At 37.7% G+C, this 14,741-nt stretch overlaps 2 protein-coding genes across 2 annotated transcripts in view; one reads left to right on the top strand and one right to left on the bottom strand.

Annotated features, from left to right (window-relative positions):
* Positions 1-291: 291 nt before the first annotated feature.
* Positions 292-8,531, top strand: spata22 (spermatogenesis associated 22). The gene is made up of 5 exons (XM_055200495.2): positions 292-447; positions 552-864; positions 4,541-4,646; positions 4,722-4,819; positions 8,181-8,531. Exons 1-5 carry the CDS (start codon positions 368-370, stop codon positions 8,370-8,372), a joined length of 789 nt encoding a protein of 262 aa, XP_055056470.2. The 5' UTR covers positions 292-367; the 3' UTR covers positions 8,373-8,531.
* A 111-nt stretch (positions 8,532-8,642) lies between these two features.
* LOC129440906 (LHFPL tetraspan subfamily member 7 protein) overlaps positions 8,643-14,741 on the bottom strand; it is a 195,955-nt gene continuing 189,856 nt past the window's right edge. Inside the window, exon 3 of the mRNA XM_055200494.2 lies at positions 8,643-12,764. Coding sequence (XP_055056469.1) covers positions 12,538-12,764 — 227 coding nt within the window. The 3' untranslated portion in view covers positions 8,643-12,537. The remainder of the gene's footprint in view (positions 12,765-14,741) is intronic.

The raw sequence follows: 14,741 nt of genomic DNA, 5'->3' as shown, positions 1-14,741 counted from the left end.
TCATTATCGAGGACATATCGCCTGCGATAATTAATGCGATATGGCCCAGCTTGTCTGTGAACTACGGCTCTGTGTAGTAAATGCCGCTCCATCTGAAAGCAGCTAATTGCAATTTACTTCTCATCAAGGAACTGGCTTTACTGATGAAACAAGCATGAGAATCCTCCGAAATATATCGCCCAGCCCTAGCTTTTACCCATAATACTTTCTATGTATGAATGTACTACACTCGAACATACAATGATTACATTAGGTCATAACTTTACATGTTAACAAATCCATCAACAGACAGTGATGCTTTATTTTTGGTTTAGTTGAGAGTGGACAGTGGGACCAGCAAATCCCTTTTACATCACACCAAGCCAACATGAGACCTGTTGCTTCACCTGCTATGGCGGGACATGGATATGCACCATTACCTCATCCAAAAAAACCTACTTATGCATGGTATACAATTGCTACTTTGCTTTACATGGTACATGAAAAATGCTTTTCATATATGCTCCTAAAACTATATAACATTGGTACTTTGTGGTTGTCACTTTTTCCAGGTCACAGACATGGCAACAAAGACCCCCAATGAACCATAACTCTGTGCCAACAGCTGGATATCAGGTTCAGGGTGGTTTTCCAAGCAACAGCTCCACCTCAATGGGCCAGCCCAGGTGGTCCGGTGGCTTCCAGAACCAGGTTACCAGGCCAGCGATGCCATACCGTCCCCAGCAGTGTAACCCTGCAGTAATAAACACTGAGAGCCCACAGAGCAGAAGGTGGAACTTAAGATCTTCTGGACAATCAAGCAGTGGAATGATGGCAACAGCGAAGAAGGACACCTCACGGGGCCAAAACACCTCTCGGCAGCAGGTCCATTTACTTGATCTTATTCTAAAGACACAATACAAACAATTAAAAACTTGACATAGATAGTAGCCTCTTTCACACAGTAATTACCATGAATTTACCAGAATGAATTTACCGGTAAATATAAAAATGTGCCGTTCACACGCGCAGTGATGTTCCGACTTTTTACCAGTAAGACATCATTCATACATCAGTATCAAAATACCGGTAAACTCGGAGAGAAGCGGAAGTTACCTGTGGCGCGCGGCGAGCTCAGTGTTGTATTTGTAAACAATGGCAGTTTATTACTACATATCCATGGCATGTTTTTTTTTTACATCTGTGGCAAAGGCTGACAGTCGCAAAATTGCTCGTGAACAAACATCATTGCATTAGGCGACGTCAAACAGAACCTGCGTCTTAACAGTAGGGGAGAGCTGGGCACAACCTAACGCTTTTTGGTTTTGGCTCAATCGTTCAAAAAATATTTGAGTTTGATTAATTATATTTTTACACAAGCAACATACACATCTCTGCTACAAATGAACATTGGAAGTTTGTTTCTAGTACTTACAATTCTTGGACAATTACACCAAACGTGACAGAAGTGCAAACGTTACAACTTACCCCATAGGTGGGGTTTATTGTAACAGGCAGGGGGTTAGTTGTAACACTTGCTAAAAGTTTGCAGGCAAATATTTCAATACTATTTTGTCTATATACTTGAAGTTTATATATCTATAGATAGACAGGTATCCATACTGTATTCATTCTTCCAGCCCTTTTCTAACAATAGTTCAATTATAAATCGATACAAATGTCTAAATATGTGAGGAAAAGCCGCACAATTATGACAAAATATTTTTTTATATGTGACCCAGTCTGTAAATACCATACTACAGTTTCAATATCAAATTCTGAAAAAATACCAGAAAAACAAATCGCTCAACTGTGTGCAACAATGTTAACTGTGTTACAACTAACCCCACATTAGTACTTAACCAGCATGCATTTCTTTATCTCTTACACCTTTATTTTTAAATCTTTCCTCGCAATTGAGTTATCTCATCAATTAAGAGAAAACATTTCCCTCCCAATGACCTTTACGGTAATCTGTATTTTCGCTATTATCCACTAGATGGCTTAAACTCGGTGCATGTTTTGATTATCGCTCTGAATCTGATCTCTAACAAAATTCCTTTACAAAAATGCAAATATTTTAGCTTTTTGCTGAAAATGTGGTATTTTTGAAGAAACTTACCCATATTTAAGAGGTTATGAAGTAGGGGTGTCACAATTCTCCAAAGATTTGTACCTTTTATGAAATATAATCTCTGACCTTGAACCCGGAGATGCCCTGCCATGTTAGTCGTGCTGCCAGTGGAAAAATATGGTACACGCACATACCTGATAAAACGAAACTTCCGTTCAGATGAACATTCCTGTCAGTACTTTGCACCTTGTCATTTAAACGCGAGGGGGAGTAATGACGAGTTTATTTGGACGCGTACTAATATTATGTCGGAGTCAATTGATGAAATAAGATGTGCAACTTTCACACGCTTACAAAAGGAAACTGATTAGCCGCTTCAGTTTTATCAATGAAAGGCTAAAAATAGTGCTGTACACCGTGTGTTCGCACCAGAAGTCAGAAAAGACGTAAAACGTGTTCAGTACCTCAGATTAGATAAATCGGCAAAGAAAAGGCGGTCTCCCGTGGCTGTTCGAACACATTCAACCACATGTGTGTTTACACTACAAAACCGTCCGGAAGTGACACGGGGGCGTGGCAGCATCGACAATTCCATTTTTTTATTCAAAGTTCGAAGTTGTGACGTAATTTCGATCGATTTCGATTTAAAATCGTATGATAGGATGAAATGTTTTTTTCCCCGTTTTGTTTGTTTATTTGTTTGTCTGAAAGCCAAGGGTCTGTTCTTTCATTTAATATATTTGTATGTTTATATATTTATTAGGGGTGGGCTCGACTAAGGATTTGCATATTCGAATCAGAATTGTCGAATCTTTCCATAGTCGACCGATAGTCGAATCATCTATGTGTGTGTGCATGGGTTGGGAGGGGGTCAGACCAGGTACAAATTGGTAACTTTTATTTTCTTTCACAAGCAGCACACATAAACAACTTTCTTATAAAGTGACCAAAACTGTATTTCAAGTGATGAACGAAGACAAAACTGCATTTATATATTTTTAAGGTAAAATGTAAGGCAACATTTGTTTAATTATTCATAACATTTTAAAGCCACGATCTACAGAACATCACACAAAAAAAACTTTTTGATAACTAAACCTAAAAATATACCGCAAAGGTGATCCTGCCTTGGAAACCCCGGCTACAATTCAGTGTTTTTATTTAATTTGGAGATTTAGCGCGTCAGCCAGGACAAATGAGAAATGACACATAATTTGTGATTGTTACTGCAAATGATAAAAACTAAGCTTTATATACAATTCATTAAACGTTAATTTATAACAAGAAAAACACTTAAATGAATGATTATAGACACTACGCGTATTATTTAACACAGAAATAGCTGCTTGCTTGCTTTGACTTTGATCATCTCTGTATTCACTTTAGATACAAAAAAGACCTGATGATATTATTTATTTTAGAAATCTCTTTGCTATCATTTGAAAGTGAACACCGACCGTAATATTAAATCACAAGAAAGACAGTCGTGTCAGGCATAAATATAGGTTCGGTGCAGATATTTTCCATTTCATCACCGAAATTTAAAGAAACGGCTTACCTGTTTTGTAGTTTAACTTTTGACAAGATAACCACTATGTTTTAAATACATTTTAAAAACTTATACCCATCGAAAAACATCCGTTTTTAATGTTTAGTTTGATAAACTCCTAAATATGAGACGCAGATCACCTAGCGCTTTCACCTAAATTGCATGCGCAAGCATGGCCAGCACGCAATAGCGCAACATCGATACAACGAAAAGCAATCCAAAATGTACAGACTTAAATTAGATCAGAATTTACGTTTATAATAAATAAATTTTTTTAATAAAATAAGGTCAGAAGTAACAAAGTGCAGAACATGTGCAAAATGCATCAAGTGCACGGAAACAAAACACAAGCCAAATAGATAAATCAGATAACCCAGAGTGATTTATAAATAAAATAAAATAAAGAAATTATTAAAAGAACGAAAGTATAGCCAGAATTGCCAGCTTTGTCTTTTAAATGTAGAAACAAAAAGGCAATGGTTCCTTAACATAGGAACCTCTTTTTGGACGTGTAGCCCTGTCACAGGGATTGTTGTATTTATTAACGCATTTTAAAAATATTTATCGAAAGCTGCTACCTCACATATTATTTGCAGAATTATAATAATATGCTATATATTAATATATTGGGAGAAAGCTGTTATATGTGAAATCAGATATATTTTGAAATCATTTCATAACACATCTGCGACGATTCGACTGTGAGATTGGTAGTCGAATCAGGCTTCTCCTATCGATGCATCGAATCTTCGACTATTCGGGGTCACCCCTAATATTTATAGAAGAAATTTTTTTTTTGTGAAAATCTAAAAAAAGGCTGGCGGGGAATTAGTTCAAAAGTGTTTTACTTTGCAATACGCAGATTTCATTCTTATTGTAAAATGTAGCTTTATTTGTTCAGCTAACATCAATGATTGAATTTTCTTCCTGTTGGTTAGAAGCCCCAACACGAGACATCACTGCGTGTCATCACTGCTGTCATCAAAGGGATGAAGCACTGGAGCCAATACAAAGACAAAGTACCAATGCTGTTTGAGATTTTTGGTGAGGAGTCTGTGTCACAGATGTGGTTTGCTTTCTTTTAATTTGTGTATTTAACTGAATTGTCTCTATCCATAGCTACACTCGACTCTGCCGTCACAATAGGAGATCACGGAGCAAAGAAATTCCTCATGAGGGATGACAAAGATACAGTACAGTGTCTCTACTTTGAAAATGTAAGTCATCAAACCAATGATTATTATTTTTTTATTTTCTGGAAGATAAAAGGTCAAAAGAAGACCATTAAAAAACTAAACCACTGGAATCACTGCTTGGGACCTGTAAGGAAATTTTACAGAAGAGTTGTCTATTTTTGGAAAATCAACAATATTTGGCCTGTATTTGTGTACACCAAATGTGTAATGTAAAAATTAAACCTTTTTATACAACAGTTCTTTCTGGCTCTCGAATCTGATTGGCTAAGAGGCGTGCAATATTCTACTGATAACGGCACAGTAACCGCTTCACCTTTCGTATCATTCCGCCACCTAGTGAATGGAGGTCCTCTTAACAGGCTCATCTCTGAATGGAAAAACTGCAGGCACACACGGACACACACAACCGCGCTACAACCGCGCTGTTTTGAATCACTCTCCGTGTGTCTCATTAGTTCACTAGCTCGTAAATCAGTCTGTGAATCCCCAATCGGAAATTATTATTCCGTCAAAGGTCAGCGCTCTTGGATGTTACGTTAAAGTTAATGGGAGTAATGTCTTGTCACATCGTGTGGACGATTAACACTTGGAAAGAGGAATGTAAACACTAATTTTTTTTCTGAAGCTGTATCTCTTATCAGAACGCAAAAACACTGTGGAACTGCAGGTAAGCCCCGCAGCTTTTAAATGTGGACATTGATCATTTATTTAATCGCGACGTGACTATTAAAACATGTTATGAGATATCGCCACTGGTATATTTATAAGCAGCATGCAAAAACATCTCTCTGACACTTATAAAAAACAGTTTTATATAGTACTGACAAGAACAAAGTCTAATAATAACTGAGTGCTCGTATCGCGTTAAGATGAAATGGTAAACCAATAGTAACATTATATAAGTATAGTTTTATTAACTTTTACCTCGCACTAAAACTATAACAACACAAAAGACACTAAATATGAATAAGAAAACAAGTAATAGTTTTATCATGACACCAAATACTGCTGATTTGATCTCATTTTTGACCATCAGGCCAACATGAGAGCCAGGGAATCCCTGTCAAAGATGTAGCCCAGAGAGGGCGGTGGTCAGCGGGGCGAGTGAACACTGACGTCCGCTCATGCTTTGGTTTTCATACGTACCGAATCTCACTAAGCAAACGTTCAAACAGGCGCTATCTTTATTAATCGACTGTAGATTTAAATATAATACATATATATTCTCGACTGAACTAATCTTAAAACTACACTTTGTGACCAAGAAACGGTAATATAAAGTAACGGCTTTTCCGTCCATTGAGTTATTATGAGATTCAAAGCAGCCGAAAGTGTTACCTGTCATTCTGGCCGCCCTCAAATCCATGGCGGAAGAAGTAGTTCTCAAACAAAGAGGCTTTTAAAAAACTCCGTTGTTGTTTTCTAGTTTTTGTTTTTCAAACGTGTGCCGTCGAACTGTTGTATAAAAGCAATATCGCTCTCGGAGTCGTGTGATATAGCTCTACAGTTGTGTTCAAAATTATTCAACCCCAACTGAAATTGATTGTTTTGGCCGGTTTGACATTGATTTTGATCATTCAGTCATCCTGCTTACAATTACATCAAAGAGGTATGTGTAGGTCAGACAAATATAACATAACATTTATAATGAAATAACCACAAATGTCTTTTCTGTGCTCACATCATTATCAGTTTTATTCAACCCCCAAGTGACATTCAATCTTAGTACTTAGTACAACATCCTTTTACAGTTAAAACAGCTTTTAAACGTGAAGCATAGCTTGACACAAGTGTCTTGCAGCGATCTACGGGTATCTTCGCCCATTCATCATGAGCAAAAGCCTCCAGTTCAGTCACATTCTTAGGCTTGCGCACTGCAAATGCTTTCTTTAAGTCCCACCAGAGGTTCTCAATCGGATTTAAGTCTTTTATGACTGCGATGGCCACTTCAAAATGTTCCTGCCTTTTTTCTGCAACCATGCTCTAGTGGATTTGGAGGTATGCTTGGGATCATTGTCCTGTTGAAAGGTCCAACGTCTCCCAAGCCTCAGGTTTGTGACTGACTGCAACACATTGTCATCCAATATCTCCTGGTACTGAAGAGAATTCATGGTACCTTGCACACGCTGAAGTTTCCCTGTACCTGCGGAAGCAAAACAGCCCCAAAGCATGATTGACCCCCCACCATGCTTCACAGTAGGCAAGGTGTTCTTTTCTTCATAGGCCTTGTTTTTCCTCCTCCAAACATAGCGTTGATCCATGGGCCCAAACAGTTCTAATTTTCCACAGAACACTATCCCAAAACTTCTGTGGTTTGTCCACATGACTTTTGGCATACTGCAGTCGACTCTTCTTATTCTTTGGAGACAGCAAGGGGGTGCGCCTGGGAGTTCTGGCATGGAGGCATTCAGTACGCAGGGTGCGCCATATTGTCTGAGCAGAAACTTCAGTACCCACATCTGACAAATCTTTTCTCAGTTCCTCAGCAGTCACACGGGGACTTTTTTCCACTCTACGCTTCAGATAGCGCACAGCAGTCGCAGTTAGCATCTTTTTTCTGCCACGACCAGGAAGGGTTTCAACAGTGCCCTTTGCCTTGAATTTGCGAATGATGCTTCCTATGGTGTCTCTTGGTATGTTTAACATCTTTGCAATCTTCTTATAGCCATTGCCCTTCCTGTGAAGATTAATCACCTCTTCTCTTGTCTTCCTGGAGCATTCTTTTGACTTCACCATGTTTGTAACCACACCAGTAAATGTTTAGAAGGAGTTGAGTATCACAGTCATTTTAAAGCTGCCTAATTGGTGCTTATTAGGCTTTATTGCTGTTCCCTGACATCCATAGGTGTTTTCAATACCTGATTGAAAACACTTCAATGAACCTCTGTTCTTCAGAGTGGTAGTTCTTTAAGGGGTTGAATAATTGTGTCAATGAAGAATTCACAAAAGAAACATTTACTACTATATTACAAAACCAATTGATGTCATTTTAGTTGCATATGGTTCTTTAAGAAGTCATTGTAGGATTTCATTCTGAATACAATTACAAATGTACACTAAATTCCCTAAAACCCTTAACAGCATTGGGGGTTGAATAATTTTGAACACAACTGTATATCATCACGGCTGTAATTAGGCCAGAGGCACGAGGCCGTAGGCCGAGTGCCGGATATATCACACTCCTACTCGAGCGATGTTGCTTAAATAATGACCATGGTTATTCGTGAAAGAATTACACTAATATTACCCTGTACTATATTCTGCTATCAGTGATCGTATGTTACAGTACCATTGCATTGCTGTAGGTGGCAGTCATTCATCAAAATTGGCTCTTAGCTTGTTTAAGACGTGAGATATTAATTGATTTGTTTATATCCTATAGGATCAGCCACTTGCCACACTGACCCGGGGTCAGGCGTATCGCTGCGTTGGAAACTACAACAGGCAGAAGGACACAATGACCTGTGTGTCAGTGCGGGCTGCATCACCATCAGAGCAAAGCAGTTCACAGGAGGCTGTAGAAGCATCAGATGCAGAGATGAGGGAAGTGGTACTGGCTCTCAATGAAATTTGAAATATTAAATTAGCAGAACGGTTACTAAAGTTAACATTGAGTTGTCTTAGTTGAATGTTAAACAACTCTATTATTATTATTAACTGGAGTAATTGATTATAAACTGTATGCAGTTTAGAGATATAATTAATGTGCATATAAAATATTGTTATGATTTAAGTCCAGTTTATTCAGTTCATTTACATCATTAATTGTTGTATTAAAAGATTTAATTCAGTTTATTAAAACCTTTTCATTCAAAAGACGAAAATGTGCTTTGTTTATGAAATGATTTATTACAAAGAAGAAACACACAAAATCTTAAGGATCTAAAAGTTTAACACAATGATGAGGTAACATCTCAAAATATATCTTTCAAAAGGGAACCAAGCATCTGCGGAGGTTGATATTATACAAACCATACAGAATTATTTACAACCAAAACATCACAGTGGGAAAACCCACAGCACTAATCTACAAGTTCTAGTTTCTAGCAGTGGTCAGACATCACATACAGTACATGAATAAAGATGGAGCGCCACCAAGCCAATCTAAAGACACAGCCAGTGTACTCCTGCATAACATTTAAAGGGCCTGTTGATGCCATTTGTCCAAAAATTTATGTTATTTACTCATCTTCATGCCATCCTACATGTATTTGACTTTTTCAGTTAAACACAAATCATTTAAAGGAACACTTTTTGGGACTTTAGGTTATTCACCGTATCCCCCAGAGTTAGATACTAGTCCATACTAGGGGTGGGCGGTATGACCAAAATCTTCTATCACGATAGGATTCATTTTATATCATGATAATGATATGTATCACGGTAGAGTTTTTTTGTTTTTGTTTTAATAAGGTTTTTCTGTTATTAAAATCTTTAATACCATAGAAATGTTCATAATTCTCACAAAAACCTTAAACAAGCATAAAAATAAGATAAAAACAAACAAAACTCAAGCTCTCTGAAGATAAACAGTCAATGATAAAGGAATGATAATAAATAATTATGTGTGTATTTATGTATATTTTTTATTTAAGGTAGAAAAGTGATTTAGTCAAGAGCAGTGAGAGATTTTCTTTTAATGCTGTTTTATAAACATGAGTGACATACAGGAGCAAAATTAGGTAACTTACCCTTTAAGACCGGATCCAATATACTGTTAAACATGCGTTTTCTCTTTTAGCTGTTCACTTTCTCTTAAGCCCTAAATGGTCGTGTTTATGGATACTTGCAAAGACGGGATTTTTGACGCATATATGTATATTTAAGGCTCCTCACAGACAGAAAGAGCAGCGGTTGCGCGACTTGCACGCTCCTCACACACAGAAAGAGCGCACGCATATAGATCTGTTGTTTGTGTTTCAATGGCTTAAAATAACTTGTTTTAAAACTGCGGTGCTTAAATACGTATTCAAATGTTACGTTTTCGTGACCACGCGCACAGGAGCGTGACGTGGGCGCGTAACCACGATAGAGACGATAGTCCAAAATCACTACCGGTTGACAAATTTCTATCGGTTAATCATGTCTACCGGTTTATCACCCACCCCTAGTCCATACATACCCTTTTCATCTCCGTGCGTCCCGCAACTCCGTCCGACGCACCCACCGCCAGCCCAGCTCAGCAAAAAAGACCGGAAGCAAATGGCTCCAGCTAGCACACTGTGATAAGTGACAAAATAACGCCAACACCCTCCCATTTATCTGCTGTGACCTGTATAGTCACAGCGTGTACAAATAACAGGGTCATATTAACAGGGTCATCTTTTAACCCTATACATACTGAGAACTATACTCTCCGAAGGCGTTGCACTGCCACTTGGGCGAAGTGATTTGCTCACAGCACCTCGAGAAGCCCCATGGTGAGGAACAGAAAGTTTGCTCAGAGTTGCGCTAATCCCTCTGCCCAAGTACCAGTACTTCACCCTCCGAGAATACAGCTCCCAGCATGTATACAGTTAAAAGATGGCTGTCTCTAATATGACCTTGTTATGTATACACGCTTTGGCCACACAAATCACAACACATAAATAGGAAAATGTCGGCATTATTTGTCACCTATTGGTAGCAGTATGCTAGCTGGAGCCATCCACCTCCAGTCCCCGTGCCAAGCCAGGCCAGCGGTGAGTGCGTCAGACAGAGCCACGGCACGCACGGAGATGAAAAGGATATGTATGGACTTATCTAACTCTGGGGGATACGGTGAATAAGCTAAAGTCCCAAAAAGTCGCCGTGTTCCTTTAATAATAAAAAGTTGTAATTTAATCTTCTATTACTATGTTAACCCCCCAAAAAGTACACACATCCATCATAAAATGAATTCAAATGAATGCAGTGGGCTACTGTGCGGTTTTCACACATCTATCATGTCGCTTCATAAGACGATTAATATTTGAATTTATTTGCAAAAAACACCACCACTAAATCAAATATGGCGAAAACGTTAAACCTCGGTTCTTTCCTGCTGCCTTATAATGAAATATGACTAGTCATAAGACAAAAACCAATGAGATGTTGGCTAAATTTGATTTGTGCACATTTTTGCACAATGTAGATTACTTTCATGATGGATGTGCTTTTGGAGTTTCAACATTTTAGGAAGATAAAATGTATTGCCATTTAAATATAACATTTTGCATTATTGTCATGAAGGTTAGTTGTCTAGTTTCGTTTTTGGATGAATTTGGATCGAAATTTTGTGCTCTGCTTACCAAGTATGTTTGGCCTACAAAGAATCAAATGTATTAGGGTGATCTGATTTTTTCTTTCAGCTACCAGCAAGGGTGTAATACGCTACATTTAACAAAAATCAAGAAAAAATTTAAATGAGAGAGGGCAATGGGAATGCCAATTTGATCTCGTCTATAAACATATGCATCGACACAACAGTAAAAGTGAGCCAAGTGCAAACTGGAATGATCCAAACAGAAGCTTTAGCTTCACCGTATTGCTGTGCCTGGCGGTAATGCATTAGCACATTAGCTTGATTTCAACATTACAACAAATTTACACATGACAAAATAAGTTTGTAATTGCAGATTTTGCTTTCATGATTTAAAACACAACCGAATGTCAGCTTGGCATGGAGCACCATTGCCAGTCTTTCAGCTCATTATCACCATTATCAATGCAGACGCACACAATCACACAACGATAATATAACAAGAATTTACAAAATGTTTTAGTACAAGTACGTAACCTGATGGTACTCGACTCCTAACAATGGTCAAAAGGCACAAGTTGGTCAGAATTTAGTCAGTATTAACTAAACCCAACTTTAAGAAAGATTAGCTGTTAATACAAGTCTCTGCCTTCCTCCTGATGTTGTTTAATCCTGAATAATTCAGCAATAGTAGGTGTTACAGTAACGAAAGCATACAGAGGCTTCGCATTTCCCATTCACGCAAACGTTTGGAAAATGGCATTGTTTAACTGTGTTTTAGTTATTGGGTTTCTCACTTTAAAAATGTTGTGGAAAGGATTCATGCTTATGTTAGCAGTCAAGGCTTGAAGCGTCCCAATTCACTGAGAGGGCTCTCGCGGGGTTTTCACGAGGGAAAGCAGTACAAATTCACACTTTTACACAGAAAAAGTTATGCCACAGTGTTGGTCCTCCAGTGTTGAACAGGTGCCTGATATGACCTAAATAAAAAATAGTACAAAGCAAAACTTTCCAACTAGCAGAATTATTGAGTTACTCAGGAGCTTCTGTAAATGTAATTCTTCTTACAAAAGATGGATCCATTTTTGGCATCTTGATCCATGTTTTTAGATACTTCCAGATTCTGATGTCTTTTTACTACATGCCAAAATGTCCTGGGAAGTGCATTACTGGGAATGTTTCCATTTCTATTTTCATCCAATTTGCATTAGGGTCCATTGAGATTTTCAGTCTTTAGTGCTTAAAAGTCTTCCATCAAGAAATACCAAAATCCAAATAATCCTCTTTGGAGATGAAAAACTTTCTCCAGTAAGGAAAAAAACAGGACACAAACAATGTTAATACAGAGTTAGGGGTTTACTTCTGCTTTCATCCGTCCAGCACATCATCATCATGACATCGTTGTTACCAACCATAGAAAATGACGTTGAGACTTTGCAGTCCGACGATCATCAAAACATTCACTTTTTAGTTGGGATGGCAAGCAGGGTGTTTATTGTAGGCGGTGGTCTTCAACGCTCTATAAAAGGGTGGGCAAGGGAGTGGGTGACAGCTGCTCTTTTGGGGCGTACTTGGCGAAAAATGGCAGGAAAAGAGTGAGCATGACACCAACGATTGCAAGCATATAACCCCATCCTATCTGGCACTCCCCGGCGTTGTAGATGTCGGAGTCGCCGCAGAAAGACTTGACCAGGTTGGAGTTGAAACCAAAGGGGTAAACCACCAGACCGGTACCCATAATGAACACTAGAGCAGAAGGAGACAGAAAAAGCAAATTAATTATTGCTGTTATTGAGTGAAATTTAGAATAAGGTAGACTTTAAACTTTTCTTTTTTTTAAAACAAAACAATGATTTTATAAAAAAATACTTTTTTGTATGGAGCATCAAAGTTTGATTTTACCAGTGGCAGCTGGTGACTGCTCTTCCGAGGGGCGCAAATTTAAAATATGTGTTTGGAGTGTCATGTGAACCATGTGCATCACGCACATTTTGTCAAAATAAAACACGCGTCAAAACCGTTTATGATAAAACGATCACAAAATACACGCAAGACACTCCCCTAACACTAAACTCTGAATACGCATGAGATTATGCGAGTATCTGGCAAACACGAGCGTCTCTTTTATCATAAGCCCTTTAGACGCATTTGCAGCAGGCACTTATTTTGACAAGACACGTGATGCAAATATGTTCACTCGACGCACAGAACACATATTTTGAAATTACGAACCACACACATGACGGGCTACATACATGTTGTGACGAACTTCGCATCGTGCCCCCTCGAAAAAAGAAGTCACTAGCTGCCACGGGATTTTACATTAAGTTCAATCTTTGACATGATCTTACTCAGTCAATATTAAAGATATCACGATTATATTTTCACACATTATTATAAAGGAGATTTTATTTTATGTAAATCACAACAAAATAAAAGCTTGGTTTTCACAGGCACAATATGCAAATTATGCAGGGTCACAATATGCAAATTACACCACATCTCATATAATAATGCAGAAATCTGTGATAATACCAAAGATCTACAGTATAGAACTGTAGCTTTAAAAAAAAAAAAATGTAAAACTAAATACTTTTGCCTGTTTTTAAATAAATATAAGCCCATACAATGGCAATTTCTTTTTTTATTTATTACTGTCAAAATACACTGTAATACATTTGCTATAATTATGCAGCTGGTTGCCAGTAACTTACTGTGGAAGATAAAGACTGAAAATGTTACATGTTTATTTAACTTTAAACAAACTGTTGCCAGACAATAATATAAATGTAAAATCTACAGTAAGTTACTGGTAGCTAGTTGCCAGTAATACCCAGTAATACTGTAATTTCTACAGAATTTTTTTACAGTGTACAAGCAACATCTACAACACAGGTTTATTCCCAATATAAACCGCACAAAAAAGTGTTTCATTGGATCAAAGTAAAATTTTGCATCAACTATTTTTACTTTGAAAAGAATGAACTATCCATAAATATTAATTTAATTTAAAGAAATTTATTTTCAGAATGTTTTAAATAAATATAAGCCCATACAATGACAAAAAAAAGTTTTTCCAAACTCTTGATAATTACAAGCAACATCTAGGTTTATTCCCAATATAAACATGGCCTTGACTAATGCTAATGCGTTTTTAACACAAACGCATTAACAAGAATGAATATTTTACTATGACTGTGGTGCATTATGGGAATTGAACAGAATCAGTTAAGCAGGGTTCCCTGACTTTTCTCTGACTAAAAAGCTCAATTTTCATGACCTATGTTCAGGATGCCGTGAGCCTGGATAATGTACAACGTGTTTAAAAATTTTGCTTAAATGCAAGAAATTAATAAACAGTCTCAACAAAACAACTGTATAAATTGTAGTCAGCAGACGCTTGGACCTGTAAATGGTATTCCTTATGGGAGAAATGGGATTACATTTTGATAAATGGAAACAAAATTTAAAGCAACAAAGAAATTCCTGATATTCCAGGACTTGGACAATAAAAATATATACAATTCCCTAACTTTTAATGTCTGGGAAAGACACACTGAAAAAAATAAAGGCTGGATTTACTTAAAAATAAAGTGCATTGTCGGAGCCGATGGTGTAGTTGGGAGCGCTTCAACGTGTGGTGCTTTCGCACTTTCGGCAACCCAAGTTCGATTCCCGACTCGTAGTCATTTGCCGATCCCATACCCCTCTCTCCTCCCAGTA

Source organism: Misgurnus anguillicaudatus, chromosome 22 (assembly GCF_027580225.2).
Source record: "Misgurnus anguillicaudatus chromosome 22, ASM2758022v2, whole genome shotgun sequence".
In the NCBI taxonomy this organism is placed as follows: Eukaryota; Metazoa; Chordata; class Actinopteri; order Cypriniformes; family Cobitidae; genus Misgurnus; species Misgurnus anguillicaudatus.
Note: the sequence above shows the minus strand (reverse complement) of the source record. Positions and strands in the feature narration are given on the sequence as shown.